The 19,619-nt window shown below is 37.6% G+C and overlaps 1 protein-coding gene across 12 annotated transcripts in view; it reads right to left on the bottom strand.

Annotated features, from left to right (window-relative positions):
• Positions 1-19,619, bottom strand: part of PIK3R3 (phosphoinositide-3-kinase regulatory subunit 3) — a 139,357-nt gene that overhangs the window by 10,704 nt on the left and 109,034 nt on the right. For 10 of the 12 annotated variants that reach the window (XM_072772350.1, XM_072772352.1, XM_072772351.1 and 7 more), the window contains 4 exons: positions 7,464-7,606; positions 4,705-4,881; positions 1,806-1,880; positions 1,207-1,377 (listed from right to left, as the gene is read on the bottom strand). In XM_072772350.1, the coding sequence (XP_072628451.1) occupies positions 1,207-1,377; positions 1,806-1,880; positions 4,705-4,881; positions 7,464-7,606 (566 nt within the window). Of the gene's footprint in view, positions 1-1,206; positions 1,378-1,805; positions 1,881-3,637; positions 3,726-4,704; positions 4,882-7,463; positions 7,607-19,619 lie in introns of those variants that run through there. The other 2 variants (XR_012005529.1, XR_012005530.1) reach the window with 2 other exon arrangements.

Here is a 19,619-nt window from a genome sequence, read left to right as displayed (position 1 = left end):
TCTGGTAAGTAAAGTCAGGATTTGAATGCAATATATCTGGTATCAAAGCTTGCTCTTTTAACAATCATACTATACCTTCACTCTAAGTATGATCTTTGTTAATGGAGGAGTATGCACAACACTTAGGCAAAATGTGACAGACATGGTTAGCTGTCCCCAGAATTTTACTTTCCATTAAAAGGAAACTAATAGGGGCACCTGGGTGGTTCAGTTAAGTGTTGGATTTGTGATTTCAGCTCAGGCCATGATCTCATGGGTTGAGGGGTGGGATCTGACCCCAAGACTCCATGTTCAGCAGGGAGTCTGCTTGAAGACTCTCTTCCTCTGCCCCTTTCCCCACTCACACCTGAGTACTCCCTCTCTCAAATAAATAAACCTTTATAAATAAATAAATGGAAACTAATAAAAATACGCTTTTCCAAACAAAGACATAAGATCATCTTATGGAAAATAACCAACATTAGGATGCCTGGGTGGCTCAGCAGTTGAGCATCTGCCTTTGGCTCAGGGTGTGATCCCGGAGTTCTGGGATCGAGTCCCACAATGGGCTCCCCGTGAGGAGTCTGCTTCTCCCTCTATGTCTCTGTCTTCTCTCTGTGTTTCTCATGAATAAATAAGTAAAATCTTAAAAAAAAAAAATTTTCTATCACTACCCCAACAGAATACTATTTAAGTACAAAATTTAGACAGCTTTTCTTCTGAAGTAAAAAAAGTTTTTAATCAAGCTTTGCTTAAGCTAACACTGAAGCTCAAATTAGACATGTAGGAGACTACTAGAAAATTATGTGATCTTTCTTAAAAAAATTTTTAAATTATTTAATTAATTTAAAGTAGAATCCATGACCAATGTGAGCTTGAACTGATGACTCTGAGATCAAGGGTCACACACTCTGAGCCAGCCAGGCACCCCTTAGGTGACCTTTACAATTGAAGATCTCACATTACTTTTCACAAATACCTGAAAATCCAAAAGCAACATTTCAGGGCCTAATCAGATTACTATTCAAAATTAAAATCCCCCAAATAGCTTCAGATATCATTTCTCCTACAGCAACTAACTGTTTTCTTTGTACAAATATTAATGGTCTAAGCCATGGGTCCTCATTACTGTACTTCAAATAATTTTAACCAAATTTTATGAGGGGTTGAGTTTCTATTGATCAATGCAGAAATTTTCGAAAGGTTAAATCCCCAAAGAAGACTTACACCACAGAGCAAGCATAACATCCTTTCTTGCTACTCTCACGAATTAAAAATGCACCATCAGGTTTCCCATAAAGCAAGTCCTCTGCTTGTACTCGATTGATATCCTCAACAAACCAGGTTTTCTCATCATAATGGGGCAGGTTTTCATCTTCCTCATTGATAAAATAGGTCCTAAAAATTAAATGTTAAAATATTATTCTAACAATCAGGTTACTTCTATCTAAAAGCAAAATCAGGAATAAAACACTCTTCTAAATCTTTATGAAGTGACAAAGTGAAACTACGATTACTTGGACATTTTTAAAGAACTTCATTATTTACTATGGTACAGAAAGCACAAAATTCACACATTTCTTCCAATCAGCTGACACATGAATGTCTGAGTGAACAATGCTTATACACCCAGGTTTCACATGGCTCAGCAGGTCTCTGATCTCAACTGCCTATAGGGTACTCTTCAAGCACTTCAATTTAAAAGAGATGCAAAGTTCTTGATTCAATGTCCTCAGATGACAACTTAGCATGTATAAAGAAGGCCTATGTCTTATACTGGGAATAAAACCCTCTGAAAGGGGGTTTTAGAAAGGTAGAGAACTTACTCATCAGCATCCTCATTCTTGATTCCTAGCCAGGCATTTAGACGCTTCTGTCTCACTCCTTTATGATTGAGCCATCTGCAGAGGGAGAACACCAGTGTCAGTATCTGCAAACTCTGCCCAAAGTAGACATGTCCAAGCCAACCAAATTTTGAGTCCAGGAACCTCTTATTTTAACCCATTTCCACTAAAAGTGGCCAGGGATTTCCATAAGCTAGCTTTTCCTTAACTTTTTCTCCAACTTTCTGCAAAAAAGCAGAAACACGGGGAGTTACCTGAAATTAGGCACTTCTCTCATTTTTCATGTTCCTTTTCTAGGAGGTTGTACACCATAAGCACACATACACTTGCACTCAAACACACGGGGACATCGGTTTCTGAAATTATTAGTTTTGTGACCATGGTGTCACATTTGGAATCTCCACTAAGCCAGAAGACTCAATTCTGTGTGGCCCACTACATTAACATTATAAAACAATTTCAAGATCTATTCTTGCATCTAAGCCAGCCACAAGAAATACAGGATGGTACTCTGAGTAATTAATACAAATTTACTTCATCACTAGGCAAATCATAGTATTTTAAAATATATCAATACTTTAGATGTAGGGATCTCTGGGTGGCGCAGCGGTTTGGTGCCTGCCTTTGGCCCAGGGCGCGATCCTGCAGACCCAGGATCGAATCCCACATTGGGCTCCCGGTGTATGGAGCCTGCTTCTCCCTCTGCCTGTGTCTCTGCCTCTCTCTCTCTCTCTCTGTGACTATCATAAAATAAATAAAAATTAAAAAAAAATACTTTAGATGTAAAACAATATACCATTACATTTAGTTCCACTGACATGGACTCACTTGAGTATGAAAACTCTTTCATTCATCACCATCTTCCAACCAGGCTCCTGATCATCTAGGTCTCATCATAAACATCATCTCCTCAGGGAGGGCTACCCTAATTATTCCAACTAAGGTAGTCCCTTTGTCACTCATTCTCTATATTTTACCTTATTTTATCATCTTCCTAGTACATGCCTGAAATTCTTTATTTTATATTTTCACTTATGTTTGTCTCCCCCACTAAAATTTAGCTGCTTTAAAGAAAGGGGTCCAGGGCACCTGGGTGGCTCAGTGGTTGAGTGTTTGCCTTTGGCTCAGGTCATGATCCCAGGATGGGGATCGGGCTCCCCACAAAGAGCCTGCTTTTCCCTCTGCCTGTGTCTCTGCCTCTGTACCTCCCATGAATAAATAAATAAAATCAAGAAAGGAAGGAAAGGAAAGGAAAGGAAAGGAAAAGAAAGGAAAGGAAAGGAAAGGAAAGGAAAGGAAAGGAAAGGAAAGGAAAGGAAAAAGGAAAAAGGAAAAAGGAAAAAGGAAAAAGGGAAAGGAAGAAAGAAAAGGAAGGAAAGAAAGAAAGAAAAGAAAGAAATTAATTCAGTCTGTCCTGTTGTTCATGGCTAGTCCCAATGCTGAGAACATTATCTACTATATATCTACTATATCTACATATAGTGGATATTCAAGAAATCTCTCCCTAAACACCCTAGTTGTCTTTACTGTCAGATCATGATTTATCACCCACGATGTTATCTAAATTCTCTTTAATTTAGTTTACATAACTCATTAAAGGAACTTTCAAGGTCTAGTTTGCCACACTTATTCATGCCTCTTGGGATGGTGTATTTTTTAATAATCTCCTCACTTTCCAGAGCAAACAAGCGCTTCCATTCATTCCTTTGGTTCATGGCATAAGCCTTCTTCTTGGGCCTTTCTTCAGCTTCTTATGTGAGCAGAATCACATAAGCTTTTCAAGAGCAGACACACCCTGATTTTAGACAAAGTACCTCCTTGCCTTGTTTCCAAAGCTCTTCTGTATGCTATGTGTACTTGCTTGACTTTCTTTTTGCCCACAATAGCAAACTGAAATGATCTCTAGAGAAGAGTTAATAAAAAAACTACTCAGTATAGCACAGTTCTAATTGTTTGCCCCCAAAACTTACCACCTTAAATTTTACTCTACTGTTCCCTCTAAGCTTTTATTTTCTCCCCTGTCCCTTTTCATACAAAGAAACCCTGAAGTCTATGGAAAATCCAGTCAGAAATCTTTACTCCCTTCTACCAAGAGTTTGAATCAAGTTGTGTTACACACATGAAAGTCACCCATAAACCAGTCTATTCATTACCTAGAACAAAACCTAACATTTTTCCTTTTAATGGATTCTCTCCTTCTATAAGGCAGTCATTTGTCCTAAAAATCTAACATCTTGTTCATAATATACCTTTCAACCTATCTTTGAGTGAGATCCCTGTATCTTCCTAAATCATATAGTTTTCCATAATATTAAAGAGTTGGGTTTTACTCCTCAGGTCAAATTATCTTGCATGCCTGCTATTGGCACATTTCTATTACTTGAAATATAGAATTTCATTTCTTAAACATAAAAACCCTTTAAGAGACTGTCCTGTATACTTATGTGTAGGCCCCCACTATTAGTGTTCTTGTCTGTGCCCATAAGGGGTAATTTCTATTTCTGCGGTTCTATTATGTAATCAAAGATTCTGAAAAAAAAAAAAAAAAAAGGAAAAAAAAAAAAGATTCTGGTTTTTTTATTTAGGCAAACATTAACCTGTATTTTTTAAGCTACACCATATGGCTCATACCACAGGCACCCTCTGAGATTTCCCATTTGTATGGACTAAAGTCTAGAATGCTACATTCTGGTTTGCCCCACATGTTGACTTTAGGTAAACTCTGGTACCACCAACTATTTTGCCAGGATTACCTTCCTAAATTCTTACAAGCTCACTAGCCAGTTCTCAATTACAAATCTCTTCTTTTATCTCTAACATGTCTAGAGCCCACAGTAATCTGGTGCTGGTGTTTCCTCCCATACAGGCCCATACTACTCACACAAGGTGCTGATCTCGGATCTTGCGCAGCTGGATCAGATCAGGTTTGATACTGTTCATTTTTTTATCTATTTCCCGGTTGTCCAAAGCTTGTTTCTTCAAATCCTGCTCTAGACGCATTTTGCTATCATGAATCTCACCCAGACGTGATTTCAATTTGTCATAATTCATCATAATTCTGTGAAAATATTGACATATTAAGGCTTAAACAGGAACCATGCAGAAGCATTCTATAATGTGGGCATGGTCCTAATACTTTAACATGATAGATATCTGTTGTTTTTGCCCAGCTCGTGTCCATTCTCATTCTTTTGGTAATGGCACCTGATGTTCCCTGTAGATAAGGACTCCCTGCCCCCATCTCAGAGTCACAGGTGAATATTCACACAACCCAGCCTGGCCAGTAAGAGTATTCCATTATATCCTATTGCTCCCCTCAAGCCACAATGACTGGTTCAGGAATGAGAATAATACCTAAACTGACCCAATGAGAGTTAATTCTAGTTTGTCAGAACTATTGTAAACAGAGATTCTCTCTTCTTCCCACTGAGGCTGCTTATAAATATGTGATTCTAGGACTTCCAGCAGCCACCTCATAGGGAAAACCTGCCTGAGGATAAAGCCAACACAGAGAAAAACTAAGGCAAAAGACAAAGTATGAGAAAAAATCCTGATGACCTTGTTTGGCCCCTGGATCAATCCATGACTGAACAAGTAAGCTATATGTATGATATTCAGAAGGTAGCACGATATAACAGTTAAGAGCAATAGCTTTGCAGTCAGAAGTCTTTCTGACTGCTTAAGTTTGAATCTCTGCCCTACCACTTACTGCATGGCCATAGGCAAGTTATTCAACTTCTCTGTGCCTTCATTTCCTCATTTGTTTAAAGTGGATAGCTACAACAGTACCTACTTCACTAAATTATTATGTAAATTAAATGTGGTAATACATGTAAAAGGACTAAACAGTGCCTGGTACATCTTGGTAAGCACTCAGCAGATAATGACTATAAGGTTTTCCAGCACACAAAGTTTTGCTGTGCTCTGAAGGCAATCACTGTTCTCATCACTTGTACCTCAAAACAATGTGATTTTATATTACTATTAAAACTTCATCATTAGGGGTGCCTGGGTGGCTCAGTGTTGAGTGCCTTTGGCTCAGGTTGTGATCCTGGGGTCCTGGAATCAAGCCCCCACATCGGGCTCTCTGCAGGGAACCTACTTCTCCCTCTGCCTATGTCTCTGCCTCCCTCTGTGTCTCTCATGAATAAATAAATAAAATCTTAAAAAAAAAACTTCAACTACTTTACCTTCCTTTGCAACTAAACTGCAAGTTCTTTTCTATCTTTTCACTGTTGATAATAATAATGGCTATTTATTGATATCATATGCCAAGATACATAAATACATACACACGTGCCTTTCTGTACCATAAATATGCAAGTGTATGTCTATCACTTGATTCTCACAGCATTTCAAAAAGATATCTACAGTTTAGAGGAGGAAACGGGCTCAGAGAGTTAAGAGAGTTAAGTAACTTACCCAAGGTCACATAAGCTAGTAAATGAGCAATACAGAATTCAAGCCCATGGTTTTCACCATTAAGCTAACTGCCTCAATAGCACTTAGCTCAATTCTTATGCACACAGAAGTTTACGGACATTTTGGTGCTAATATGAGAAACAATTTTGCTTTTCTCTTGCAGATGATTCATTTTTATTTATTATCCACTTTTTTATTCCTCAGCCCACTCTTATCTGGCTCAGTCTTCCAATATTCCACTAAATTTGCTATGATAAAGACTTCCAATATCCTTTTAATTGCCAGACCAATACTTCACATGCTTCACTCACTCTGTGGAATCTTCTTAGCATCTACTATCACCTACACACTTAGGCATCCAAACCCTTCTGTACCTTGAGTTCCAAAAACCAAATAACCTTTGTTTGTCTGTCAGACAACTCCATTTGGGTTCTCACAGAAACCTCAAAACTCATTGGTTCTAACCCTGAACTTTCCTTACGTACTTACTATTTTGGTGAATAACACCCTTCCTTATTCATTCATATCAGAAATCTAGGAATAGTCTTTGACTTCTTTCACATCTACCATATCTGGCCAGATATCAAGTCCTCAGCATTTCCATTAATTCCTCCTCCTTTCCTGCCATTGCTCTGGTTCAGGCCTTCACCATCATTTAACTGGATGACCACAAACACTGCAGCTGCCCTCAACAGTCAAGCTAGTCTTTCTGCCCCTGGTTTTGTTCAGCCTCCAATTTATTTTCAGACTGCTGCTGATGATTTTCATTTCAACAAAAATCCCGTGAGCCTCACTGTGCACTCTCAGGTACCATAACAGGTGCTAGAGCTATCAGGGAAAATAAGCCTCCATTCTTATTCCACTAACAAGCTTGCAGTTTAGTGGATGTGATGTTCAGTAAATGTTACAGCAGGAATCAGGACCAGATACTGGAGGGGGTAGGGACAAAAAGCTCCTAAACCAGTCTAGGGAATCAGGGAAATTTTTCTTAGAAAAGTCATGCATAAGCTGATTCCTAAAGGATGGGCAGGCATTAAAAATTTAGAAGGATGTAGAAGGAACACAGAAAAGAGAAGGTTCGTTTGGTGCCATTAGTGGGAACAGCAAATAGTTCCATATATGAAGTTTAAGGTGGCAAAAGCAAACACAAAAGAAATTATTGAGGAAGAAAAGAAGTCTTGTCTCACTGATGCACTTGGAAGGGTTAGGTAGATTTACCGTTCAATTTCCTTTTCATTCCCCTCTCTGCGAAATCGCTCGATATATTCTTTGCTATGTTGTTCTTGTGTGTGACATTGCTCTTCAAATATTTTAATTGTTTCATTAAAGGCTTCAATTGCAGTCCTCTTCATCTGTATTTCCTATAAGAGAGAAAAAGAGAAACATTTTATTATCTTTTTTTTTTTTTTTGGTAACTGTGGTCTCATAACCTAAAATCTTATAATCCTCATTACAATTCCATATAAGACTGAATTAAGACAGCCGAAATAACTTCTCTTTAACTCCTACCCTTATTACTTACATGCAAAATACATCATTCAAACCTTAAAATAAAAAAGAACTATTACTTGCAATATAGCTGAGAATCACCATAAAAAGGCTTGAGTTGGTAAAAGAGATGAACCCAAAACTCTTTAAAGACAAGGATCAAGTAATACCTTTCCACTTATTGTAGTGCTGACCCTCAAAAGGTGCTAAAGGAGTGAATGGATAGAGTGGAGGAGTCCTCACACCAGTGTGCATAACCTTATTCCCAGAGGAGTCCTATAGAGTCTATCAATTCCAAAACCTATAATTTCCCAAACAGATTCATCAACATATTAATCTGACTAGAAGTAGGAAATGAGGGGTGCCTGGTTGGCTCAGTTGGTAGAGCATGGAGTCTGATCTCAGGGTTATAAGGCAAGCCACATGTTAGGTGTAGATTACTTAAAAATAAAAAAGATCTTTAAAATGAAAACAAAAAAGAAGCAGAAAATGAAAGGGGGAAGAGTAGCAGCTAAAATTAAATACAGAATAAAATGAAAAACCATGGGCAGCCCTGGTGGCACAGCGATTTAGCGCCGCCTGCAGCCTGGGGTGTGATCCTGGAGACCCGGGATCGAGTCCCACATCCGGCTTCCTGCATGGAGCCTGGTTCTCCCTCTGCCTGTGTCTCTGCCTCTCTCTCTCTCTCTCTCTCTCTCTGAATAAATAAATAAATAAAAATAAATCTTTAAAAAAAAAAAAGAAAAACCAAAAGCTTCACAAAACAAATACCCAGTAGGCTACGCCAGTCAGCATTAGGGTAAGTAGTCCTATACGTTTTGATGAGTTCTGAGGTTATTCGTAGACTTTAGCATCTGAACCTTGATTCCCCAAAATCTTCAGAGGGTTAAACTTTGTTCAATTTATATTAGAAAGTCAAGAAGATGTATAAAGGTCTAGAGAACTGCTATCCTGAATGTTTACAATTTTAAAAGTTTTGATGCTTATGGGATAATTTCTCAAAACTAGCACTGATTAATTTCAACAAATTATTACTGAGAATCCATTATACAGAAAGTATAATCTGGCGATAAAGAGATTAATAAAACATGAAGCCTGCCCTCTAGGTTTTAGAACACACAAGTGAAATACATTTCTGAACTCCAATAAAGTTCTGTTTCATCTCATGGTAGAGTCAATCAAGTTAGGGTGAGTTAGTTATCTACTGCTTTACAGAGACTTCATGGAAGAGACAAGAACCTTACAATGCTCCATATGGTTGAGGTTGTATCATACCTATCTCAAACAGTAGTGCAAACTTATTGATTCCAATGTCCATATCTAAATATGTAGCTACAAATTCTACAATTCTCAAATCACAGTGGAGGGTCTTGGATCCCTTCTCCAAGGTCAAAAATTACCTATGAAGCCCTGGCCCTGTATCCTTAAAGACACCAAACTGGCCTTTACTAACACTAGTGTATGTATAGGTAGGTAGGGCAGCACAAAGAAAAGTATTTTACAGCATTGCCAAAGCAGTAGCTGCCCCATAAACAATGCCACTATACCTACCACAAAACTATAAATCTACCTGTATCTACACCCCTTCTTCTCCTTTCTCCTCTCCAACCCCTCTTATGATTCCTTCTCATCAGCATATAGACAAGTTCTAGTAACACCACTTTGAAAAAATAATCCTGTAACCCTAAATTCTCTTCTAGTTGATTAAGTTTCTTGAACAAATAGTCCATATGGGCTGCCTTTCTTTCCTCATCTCTCATTCACATTCCAGCTCACTCCATTCTGGCTTCTGTGCCTACCATTCCACAAAGACTGCTCTTTCCAAGCAAGATTACCAATGATCTTACTGCCAAATCCTGTCCCTTATCCCAATCCATCACTAAGTCCTATCACTTCCTCCTAATTACATGTAATCCAGATGTCAAATATCCCCACATGCAGTTTATTCTTACCCCGTGCCAACTATGACTCAGGATATGCCATCTCTTACCATTCTCTGGGAAGAATTTGCTTACGTCAAAGCAATCCAAATGTTATCTAAGATTTCACAGAAAAAAACAGAGTAAGTCTATAACACTTAATACTTATAAACAGAGGAGATAAATTCTTTAATCTCCCTTTAACACTTACTGTCTCAGCACACCCCCTATACTGCTAATCATTGCATTCCTCCCTTTCTCCCCCTACCTCCCAAAGCTTTAAGCCTCCACAGCTCTGCTCTGCTCAGCCAGCTCACATCTTGCTCTCAATTCTCACACAGACAGATTTAGCCCTCTCCTAGCTCTGACCCAGGAGCTTTCTTGGCTGCCTCCATCTACTCCCATACCCAACTCTCCATCCAAGGATTCCAAGTCCAAAACCAGTCTCACATCAGCAGCTCAGAACTCATATACTGCTGTTAAGTCCCCAGTATCGCTGAGCATGTGGGCAGCAGTTTGTCTAGCCATGACAAGAATACAGAAATACAGTTCTATACAAGCCAAAGCTACAGACAGACATCAGTGGCCACTTTTTCTAGCCTTTTTCACAGGAGGGTTAGTCCTCCCCTAGACTCTAGTTCAGATCATGAAGCTGACTCCAGGGCCCTGCCAAAGATGGAGTGCTTTGGTTCATTATCTTGTATAAATTCATTCAACAAGTGAACACTAACTATATGCCAGGCATTACTTGAAGCATTTAGGATACATAAGTAAGCAAGCTTAGAAAAATATTTCTGTACTCCCAGAACTTACAGTTTAGAGGGTTATAGAGACAATAAATAAGACATAATAAGTAATTTACGTGTTTATTAGAATTATTAAGAATCTGTAAGAATTACTATGGAAAAAAGAAAAGTAGAGTTAGAAAGGAGGACTGAAATGCGAGTTGCAATTTTAAATCAAGTTGCCAGCTAGGCCTTGTTGAGATGACATCATTTGAGCAAAGACTTGAAGGAGGTGAGGGGCATTGACCAGGTGATTATGGGATGGGTGGGGAGTGTTTCAGGCAAAGAAGCAGCCAGTGCTAACACTCAAACATAGGAAGCAGTATAGTATATTTGAGGAACAGCAAAGAGGTTAGTGTGGTTGGAGTATAGTGAGGAAGAGAAAAGAAATGAGGTCGAAGAGGAGTGGCATAGATCATCCTGGGCACTATAAAAAGCACTCTAACTTTTCCTATGTATAAACCATGGAACTAGAGACAGGTCTTCAACAAAGGTACTGTGATCCAACCTATGTTTTACAAGTACAGGTTTCCCCAGCATTCTCGAAGCATATGATTCCTATGAAAACTTTCGTATGCCAAAATGGCATAAAGCAAAGAAACAATTACCATTAATTTACATGGGAAAAATCTTTAGTGTTCTCAGACTCGAAAAATAACTTCCCTTGGGCCTTTTTTTTCCTGATACCTTAGGACACATCTTGCTAAGAGATACACAAAGTAAATGCAGATAAAGCACAGATGCTCACAGACACAGTTCAAAGTAACAGTGGCTTGATGCTGAGATGCTGCGTATAGTTCCCAGGGAAGGAACTAGGTGGCACCACTCCCCCCCTCAGGGTGTGCACTGCCTCTAACAGTTTACTGCAAAACAAACTCTGAACGCTATTGTCACTTTTCACTCTTTTCTGTAAAAGCAGAAGTCTTCAGATTTCTTCCAGTTATCGAAAAAAGTACTAATAATGTAGGTCTTTCATAAAAGCCAAGTGGTGTAACGTGAACTTGCGAAATACAGGGGATACCTGTGTCACCTAGCTGCTCTACTGAGAATTGATCAGAGGGAGGGGAGCATGGATAAGGGCAAGAAGATTTGTTAGGAAGGTTCTGTGGTAACTCAAAGTAAGAAATGATTGCGGGCTTCGATCAAGGTATCAGCACTGGATGTGGGGAGAAGGGGCTGCATCCTGGCTATATTATAAATGTAAACAGGAATTCCTGATGGATAAGACGGAAGATAAAAAAGAAAGAGTCTTGAGTGGCTTCAAGGCTTTTGACCTAAGCAAGACATATGACTGCTCTCAACTGAGATGGGGAAGGCAAGGGGTAGAACAGCCTTGAGTTCAATTTTGTTCATGAATTCAGTCTTGACATGTTAAATCTGAGATACCTATGAACCTATGAAACATCCAAGTAGAACTGTTGAAAAAGGTAGTTGGATATATGAGTCTAGAATTAAAAGAAGTTAGAAGAAGCAGAGTTTGGGAATTACTGGCATACAGACGTTCTGTAAGGCCATGAGGCTATTTGAGATCACCAGAGAGTGAATAAGTAACCAGGAAAAAGAAGAGAACCAATGTCAAAGAGGAGAAATCAGCAAAGAAGTCCAAGAAGGAAGAAACTACCAGGGAGGTCAAATTCTCAGCTGTCTCTGCTTATTTCTAGATCTGAAAGTTCCATTTGTAATGATTATTATGGTTTTCTGTTCTACCTCTGATCTACAGAAATAATCATATAGTTTTTGCATATAGCCATGTGTTTTTAATGTTTACCATTTTTTAGTGTGAGATATAATAAGCGAATACAATAAATGCACAGCTTAACAAATGATTATAAAATGAACTTCTACTACCAGCAACCCCAGAAATTCCTTGTTTATCATAACTCGCTGCCTCTTCCCACTCCATTCCCCTACATTGGTGATAATGCTACCCTGTCCTTTATGATGATCATTTCCTTGTTGTTCTTTATGATTTTACCACTTTATATCCCCATCCAAAATCAAATCGTTAAATTTACCTGGTTTTGTAGCTTCTATGAACAGACTCATAGTATATGTTCTTTTGCATCTTTTATTCAATATTCTTTGTAAGATTAAACATAGTGTTATATGTTGCCCTTTAAATAAATATACACAAAGGAATACAGTAATCCATCATTGTTTTATCTGATGCAGAGAAAAGGTTTTAAAGTATTCCATTTTGGTGAATGCACATTGTGTCTGACAAATGTCAGAGTATTTCAACCTTTTGTAGAATAGAGTCTCATCTCTCTCTCTCTCCCTATTTCTACAGTTAAACACAGCAATCATGCCTATGTATTGCAAATGAACTATGCTGGAATTTAGGAAATTTATATTCTAATCCTGATTATGCTAAAAACTGGTTACAACCCTATAAAAGAACTCTCTAGGCTTCAAGTTCCCATCTATAAGATGGAGATAATGACAACTCCAGCTATATTTGAGAGAGAGAGAGAATCAGGTTAAAAAAAAAGAAAAAGGAGGGGGGAGGGGATTATACATCCAAAACCACTTACTGAATACCTTAGTCTAGTTGTGGTATATTTTAACCATAGATGACAGTATACCACACATTTTTCCCTATGTTGCCTTTTTACATAATGTATCTTAGAAATTACTCAAAATCAGGGGGCACCTTGGGTAGTGCCATCAGCTGAATATCAGCTCAGGTCATGATCTCAGGGTGATGTCCAGCTTCACTCACTGGACACCTGCTTGGGATTTTCCCTCTTCTTCTGCCCCTCCCCCCATTATCCCCCATGCTCACATGCTCTCTTAAAAAAAAAAAAAAAAAGAATAAATCTTAAAAAAATCAATAACTCAAAATCAGTAGACCATCATTTTTTGATGGTTATAGAATAATTTCATATCATTTTGTTTTAAAAAGGTCATTTTTATATTACTGTTATTAATGTGCATATTATTTCTATTATTTCCTTTCTAGTTTTACCATATTTTCCTCAAATCCTCTTAAGTCTATCACCCCAAACATCCCAGCATATTTTTTCATCCCAGCATATTTTGATAAAGTGTTCCCTTCAGATTAGTGGGCATACCCATAACTGAAATCACAGTGTTCACACACTTCTACGTGCTGTCTTCTTTGCCTGAAATTATATCATAAGCATTTCTCAAGTCACCAGGAATTCCTAAAAGGCACTTAGTAACAGCAGTTGCCTCCAGGGAATGGGAATTTTTACTTTGTATGCAATAATTCATATAGAATTCAGCAATAACTTATACTGAATTTAACATATTTATATAGCTTTTATACTTTCCAAAAATTAGTTTTAAAATAATTTCTGAAAACCTATTTTAATAGCTGTATAACATTCTATTATATGTATGACCATTTCACATCCCCTAATGTTGACCATTTATGTTGATTCAATCTAATCGGAGAAGGACAATCATCATATGGTTTCACTCATATGTGGAATATAAGAAATAGTGAAAGGGATTAGAAGGGAAGGGAGGGAAAATGAGTGGGGAAAGAATAGCAAGGTAAACAAACCATGAGAGACTCCTAACTCTGGGAAACAAACAAAGGGTTACAGAGGGGAGGTGTGGGAGGGAATGGGGTAACTGGGTGACAAGCACTAAGGAGGGCACTTGATGGCAAAAGTACTGGGTATTATACCATATGTTGGCAAACTGAACTTAAATTTTAAAAAATTATGTTGATTCAATCTGAAGAAGCATCAGTAACTCTTTCCCCATTCTACCCCAAACACTGGCCTCCATCACAGATAATTCATCCGGAAGAACTGAAGGAATACAGAGAAGTTAAATTTGCAGTGTAAAAAAACATACACAGGCACCCAGAAAGAAAAAGTTACTAAGATCATTCTGAATAATTAATAAAATAAAACCTGAAAATAAAATGGAATTAAACATCTCACATAGGAAAATAGGTCATTATAGCATTTCTGGCCCCTATAATCCCAGTAACAATAACAGTATAAAGAGGGAGGAACAATGATGTATAGGAGCAAAGTATTTATATTCCACTGCAAATGTGAATAATAATTTATATTTGAGGGGCCTGGGTGGTTCAGTCAGTTGGGCATCTGCCCTTGGCTTAGGTCATGATTCTGGGGTGCTAGGACTGAACCCCACATCTGGCTCCCCACTGCTTCTCCCTCTCCCTGGCCCCAGTTCATGCTGTTGCTATCCCTCTCTCTCAAATAAATAAAATCTTAAAAAAAAAAAGTTTATAATTGATACAAGGTTGTTGTGCAGTTAAGATGTTAACTGTAGGAATGCCTGGGTGGCTCAGTGGTTCAACATCTGCCTTCAGCTCAGGGCATGATCCTGCGTTCGGGATCGAGTCCCAATCCTGCACCAGGCTCCCTTCGAGGAGCCTGCTTCTCTCCCTCTGCCTCTCTCTGTCTCTCTCATGAATAAGTAAACAAAAAATATTAAAATAAAAAAAAGAGATGTTAATTGTAATCTCCAAGGTATTTCCTAAGAAAAACTAAAAAAAAGTACAGAAAAGGAAAGAAATGGGGAATCAATAAAAGGGTACACTACAAAAAATTAGAATACTAAAAAAAAAAAAAAAAAAAATCCAGTAATGGTAGAACTGAAGTACAAAAGACACATAAGACACAAAGAAAAATAATAATAAAAATAATAAATGCCAGAGTCAGTTCTTCCTTACCAATAATCAGTAATTATTTTAAATGTAAATGGATTAAACTCCCCAACTAAAAGTCAGAGACTGCAGATGGATTAAAAATTAAAAACCCGAGGTACCTGGGTAGCTCAGTCGGTTAAGTGTCTGACTCTTGATCTTGGCTCAGGCCTTGATCTTGGGTCATGAGTTCAAGCCCCACAATGGGCTCCACGCTGGGTGTGGAGCCTACTTAAAAAAAAAAAGAAAAGAAAAAAAGAAAAACAACCCATGATCCACCCATATGCTGTCTACAAGAGAGTTGCTTCAGATGCAAAGAATACTCATTCTTCTCAGGTATATGGGGAAACCCACAAATATATGGAAATCAACACATTCTTAAACAACCAATAGACCAAAGAAGAAATGAGAAGAGAAATTAGAAAATACCCTGAGATAATTAAGAACTAAAACAAATACTGAACTTACAGAGGTAGCAAAAGCAGTGCTCTGGGGAAATTTATAGCTGTCAATATATTTTTTTTAAGATTTTATTTATTTTAGACAGAGAAAGGGAGAAGGCATACGAGCAGGGGCAGAGGTAGAGGGAGTGGAGAGAATCCCAAGCAGACTCTCTGCTGACATGGAGCCTGATGCGGGGGCTCAGTCCCACAACCCAGAGATCATGACCTGAGCCAAAACCAAGAGTCAGATGCTTAACTGACTAGGCCACCCAGGCATCCCTAAGCATCTGACTCTTGATCTCAGCTCAGGTCTTGATCTCAGGCTCGTGAGCTTAAGCTCTGCATTGGGCTCTATGCTGGGTGTGGAGCCTACAAAAACAGACAGTCCGACCTATAACCCCATTAGGAGATTCAAACAGTAATCAAAAAATTCCCAACAAAGAAGAGCCCAGGACCTGATAGACTCACTAGTGAAGTTACCAAACATTTATTTAAAAAAAAAAAAAGATTTTATTTATTCATGAGACACACACACACAGAGGCAGACATATATAGGCAGAGGAAGAAGCAGGCTCTCCGTGGGGAGTCTGATGTGGGACTGGATCCCAGGACTAGGATCACAACCTGAGCCAAAGGCAGACACTCAACCACTGAGCCACCAAGGTGCCCCCCACATAAGATTTGATCAGTCCTAATCCTCAAGACCTTAGAATGTGACCTTATTAGGAAACAGGGTCTTTAGTGAATTAAGATGAGGTCATATTGGATTAGGAAAGGTCCTAATTCAATGATTAGTATCCTTATAAAAAGAGAAAATAGGGGTGCCTAGGTGGCTCAGTTGGTTAAGCATCTGCCTTAGGCTCAGGTCATGATCCCAGGGTCCTGGAATAGAGCCCCACATCGGGCTCCCTGCTCATCAGAGAGCCTGCTTCTCCCTCTCTCTCTCTCTCTGCCTGCCACTCCCCGCTTGTGCTCTCTCTTTCCCTCTATCAAATAAACAAATAAAATCTTTTAAAAAGAGACAGAGAAAACAGACACAGAGGGAGAATGTCATTGATAATGAAGGCATAAATTGGAGTGATGTATCCAAACCAAAGAATGCCAAGGACTGCAAGCAACCACTACAAACTAAGAAAAACAATGAAAGTTCTTCTCCAGAGCCTCCAGAAAGAGAAAGGCCCTACCAACACCTTGATTTTGGACTTCGAGCCCTCAAAACAGTGAGAGAATAAATTTCTGTTGTCTTAGGCCACCCAGTTTGTTGTTCTTTGTTATAGCTGACATAGGAAACTAATACAGCCATATATGAAAAACACAAAATTAACATCATACTCAATGGTGAAATGGGAGAGCTTTCCACCTAAGATCATGAACAAGACAAAGATATCCACTTTTACCACTTTTATTCAACAAAGTACTTGAAGTTCTAGCCAGAGAAATTAGGCAATGAGAAGAAATACAAGACATCCAAATTGAAGGGGAAAAATTAAAACTATCTCAAATGACATGATCTTATAGGTATAAAACCCTAAAGAATCCACCAAAAACTGTTAGAGCTAATAAATTCAGCAAAGTTGCAGAATACAAAATCAACTGTATTCTATACACTAGCAATAAACAATCCAAAAGAGAAACTAAGGAAATAATTCCATTTACAACAGCATCAAAAAGAATAAAATATTTAGGAATAAATTTAACCAAGGAGGGAAGAAATCCATACACCAAAAACTACAAAACAATGCTGAAAGAAATTAAAGACATAAAGACAGGGAAAGATGTCCTTGTTCATGGATCAGAAGACTTCATATTAAGATGATAATAGGGATCCCTGGGTGGCGCAGCGGTTTAGCGCCTGCCTTTGGCCCAGGGCGCGATCCTGGAGACCCGGGATCGAATCCCACGTCAGGCTCCCGGTGCATGGAGCCTGCTTCTCCCTCTGCCTATGTCTCTGCCTCTCTCTCTTATGATTTATGACTATCATAAATAAATGAAAAAAAAAAAAAGATGATAATACTACCTAAAGTGATACATATAGATTCAATGCAATCACTATCAAATCCCACATGCATTTTTGTTTGTTTTTTTTTTTACACAGAGACAGAAAAACTGAACTTCAAACTCCTATGACTTAAAAGGGACCCAGAATAGCCAAAACAATCTTGAAAAAGAACAAATTTGGAAAAAAAAAATTAAAAAAAAAAAAGAACAAATTTGGAAGACTCACACTTCCTGGTTTCAAAGCTTATTAAGAAGCTAGGGTAATCAGAATATGGTGCTGACATAGGACAGACATATAGATCAATGAAATACAATGGAAAGCCCCCAAATAAACCCTCACACCTATGATCTATGTCTCACTTCAGCAAAAATCCCTAGATCATCCAATGGAGAAATGGTGTTGGGACCACAGTGCAAGGGAAAATGTATTTTCACATGTGAAAGAAAAAAAAAAAGCCAGACCATAATTCATACTACATATAAAAAGTTAATTCAAAATGGATCAAAGATCTAAATTTAAGAGTAGAAACAATAAACTCTTAGAAATAAACATTGGAGAAAATCTTTATGACACTGGATTTGGAAAAACTTCATGAATATGATACCAAAAGTATAGATAACAAAACAAAAACCAAATTGGACTTCATCAAAATTAAGAACATTTGCATGTCAAAGGATATTATCAGAAAAGCAAAAATCACATATAAAAATGGGAAAAATATCTGAAATGGGAAAAATATCTGAAAATCACATATTTGGTAAGGTATTAAAGAAAATAAAACTCATCAAAAACAATATCACTTCAATACTACTAGAATGGCTATAAAAATTTAAAGATAAAAACATAAAACATAACAAGTGTTAGAGAAAATGTGGAAAACCTGGAATCTTTATGCATTGCTGGTAGGAATGTAAAATAGTTTTACCAGTATGGAAAACAGTCTGGCAGTTTCTCAAAAGGTTAAATATAAAACTGCTATATAACCAAGAAATTCCATTCTAGGCATATATCCAAAAGAAATAAAAGCAGAGACTTGAACAGTTATTTGTACACTAGATGTTCATAAGCAGCAATATTCACAATAGCCAAAAACTGTGGAAAATTACCCAAATGTCCATCAACAAATGAATGGATAAACAAAATGTCATATGCACATACAATGCAATATTATTTAGCCATAAAATATTTATATATATATATATGCTACAACATGGATTTTCCTTGAAAACATTACAATTAGTGAAGTAAACCAGACAAAGGACAAATATTGTATGATTCCAACTATATAAAGTACCTAGAATAGGCAATGAATTATGAGGTTAAAGGACAAATATTGTATGATTCCAACTATATAAAGTACCTAGAATAGGCAATGAATTATGAGGTTAACATACATATATATAATACATAACAACAATAAGGGGTAGAAATAGAATTATATAATAGTACGGTTACTACATTCACAGGCTACATGGTACAGTATGAACTGAAGTAACTGTGATTAAGAATGCATGGTGTAAAAAAAAAAAAAGAATGCATGGTGTAGGGATATCTGGGTGGCTCAGATCATGATCTCAGAGTCCTGGGATCAAGCAAGCTCCCTGGTCTGCAGAAGAGTCTGCTTCTCCCTCTCTCTCTGCCCATTCATGTGTGCTCTCTTGCTCACTCTGTCTGTCTCTCAAATAAATAAAAAAAATATTTTTTAAAAATGCACGCTGTAATCTTTAGAGCAACTTTCTATAAGAAAAAAAAAAGAGAGACAGATATAGCTAAAAGGCCAGATGAAGAATCATAATGGGATACTAAAAAAATATTTGACCCAAAAGATGACCATGAAAGAATTGCTGGGGAACAAAACCAGATGGAACAAAAATAAATAAAATAAAATATCTAATAGGTAAATATAAACCTAATCATGTCAATAGTTACAAGACATACAAATGGATTATACATCTCAATTAAAAGGCTGAGATTGTCAGGCTGCATTTTTTAAAAAAGCCAGACCCAACTATATATATTATTATCTATAAGAGATACACTTTAACTATAAAGGCACAAACAGATTGAAAGTAAAAGAACAGAAAAT

Source organism: Canis lupus, chromosome 13 (assembly GCF_048164855.1).
Source record: "Canis lupus baileyi chromosome 13, mCanLup2.hap1, whole genome shotgun sequence".
NCBI classification, from domain to species: domain Eukaryota; kingdom Metazoa; phylum Chordata; class Mammalia; order Carnivora; family Canidae; genus Canis; species Canis lupus.
The sequence above is the reverse complement of the archived record's forward strand: the minus strand, read 5'-3'. Positions and strand labels throughout refer to the sequence as shown.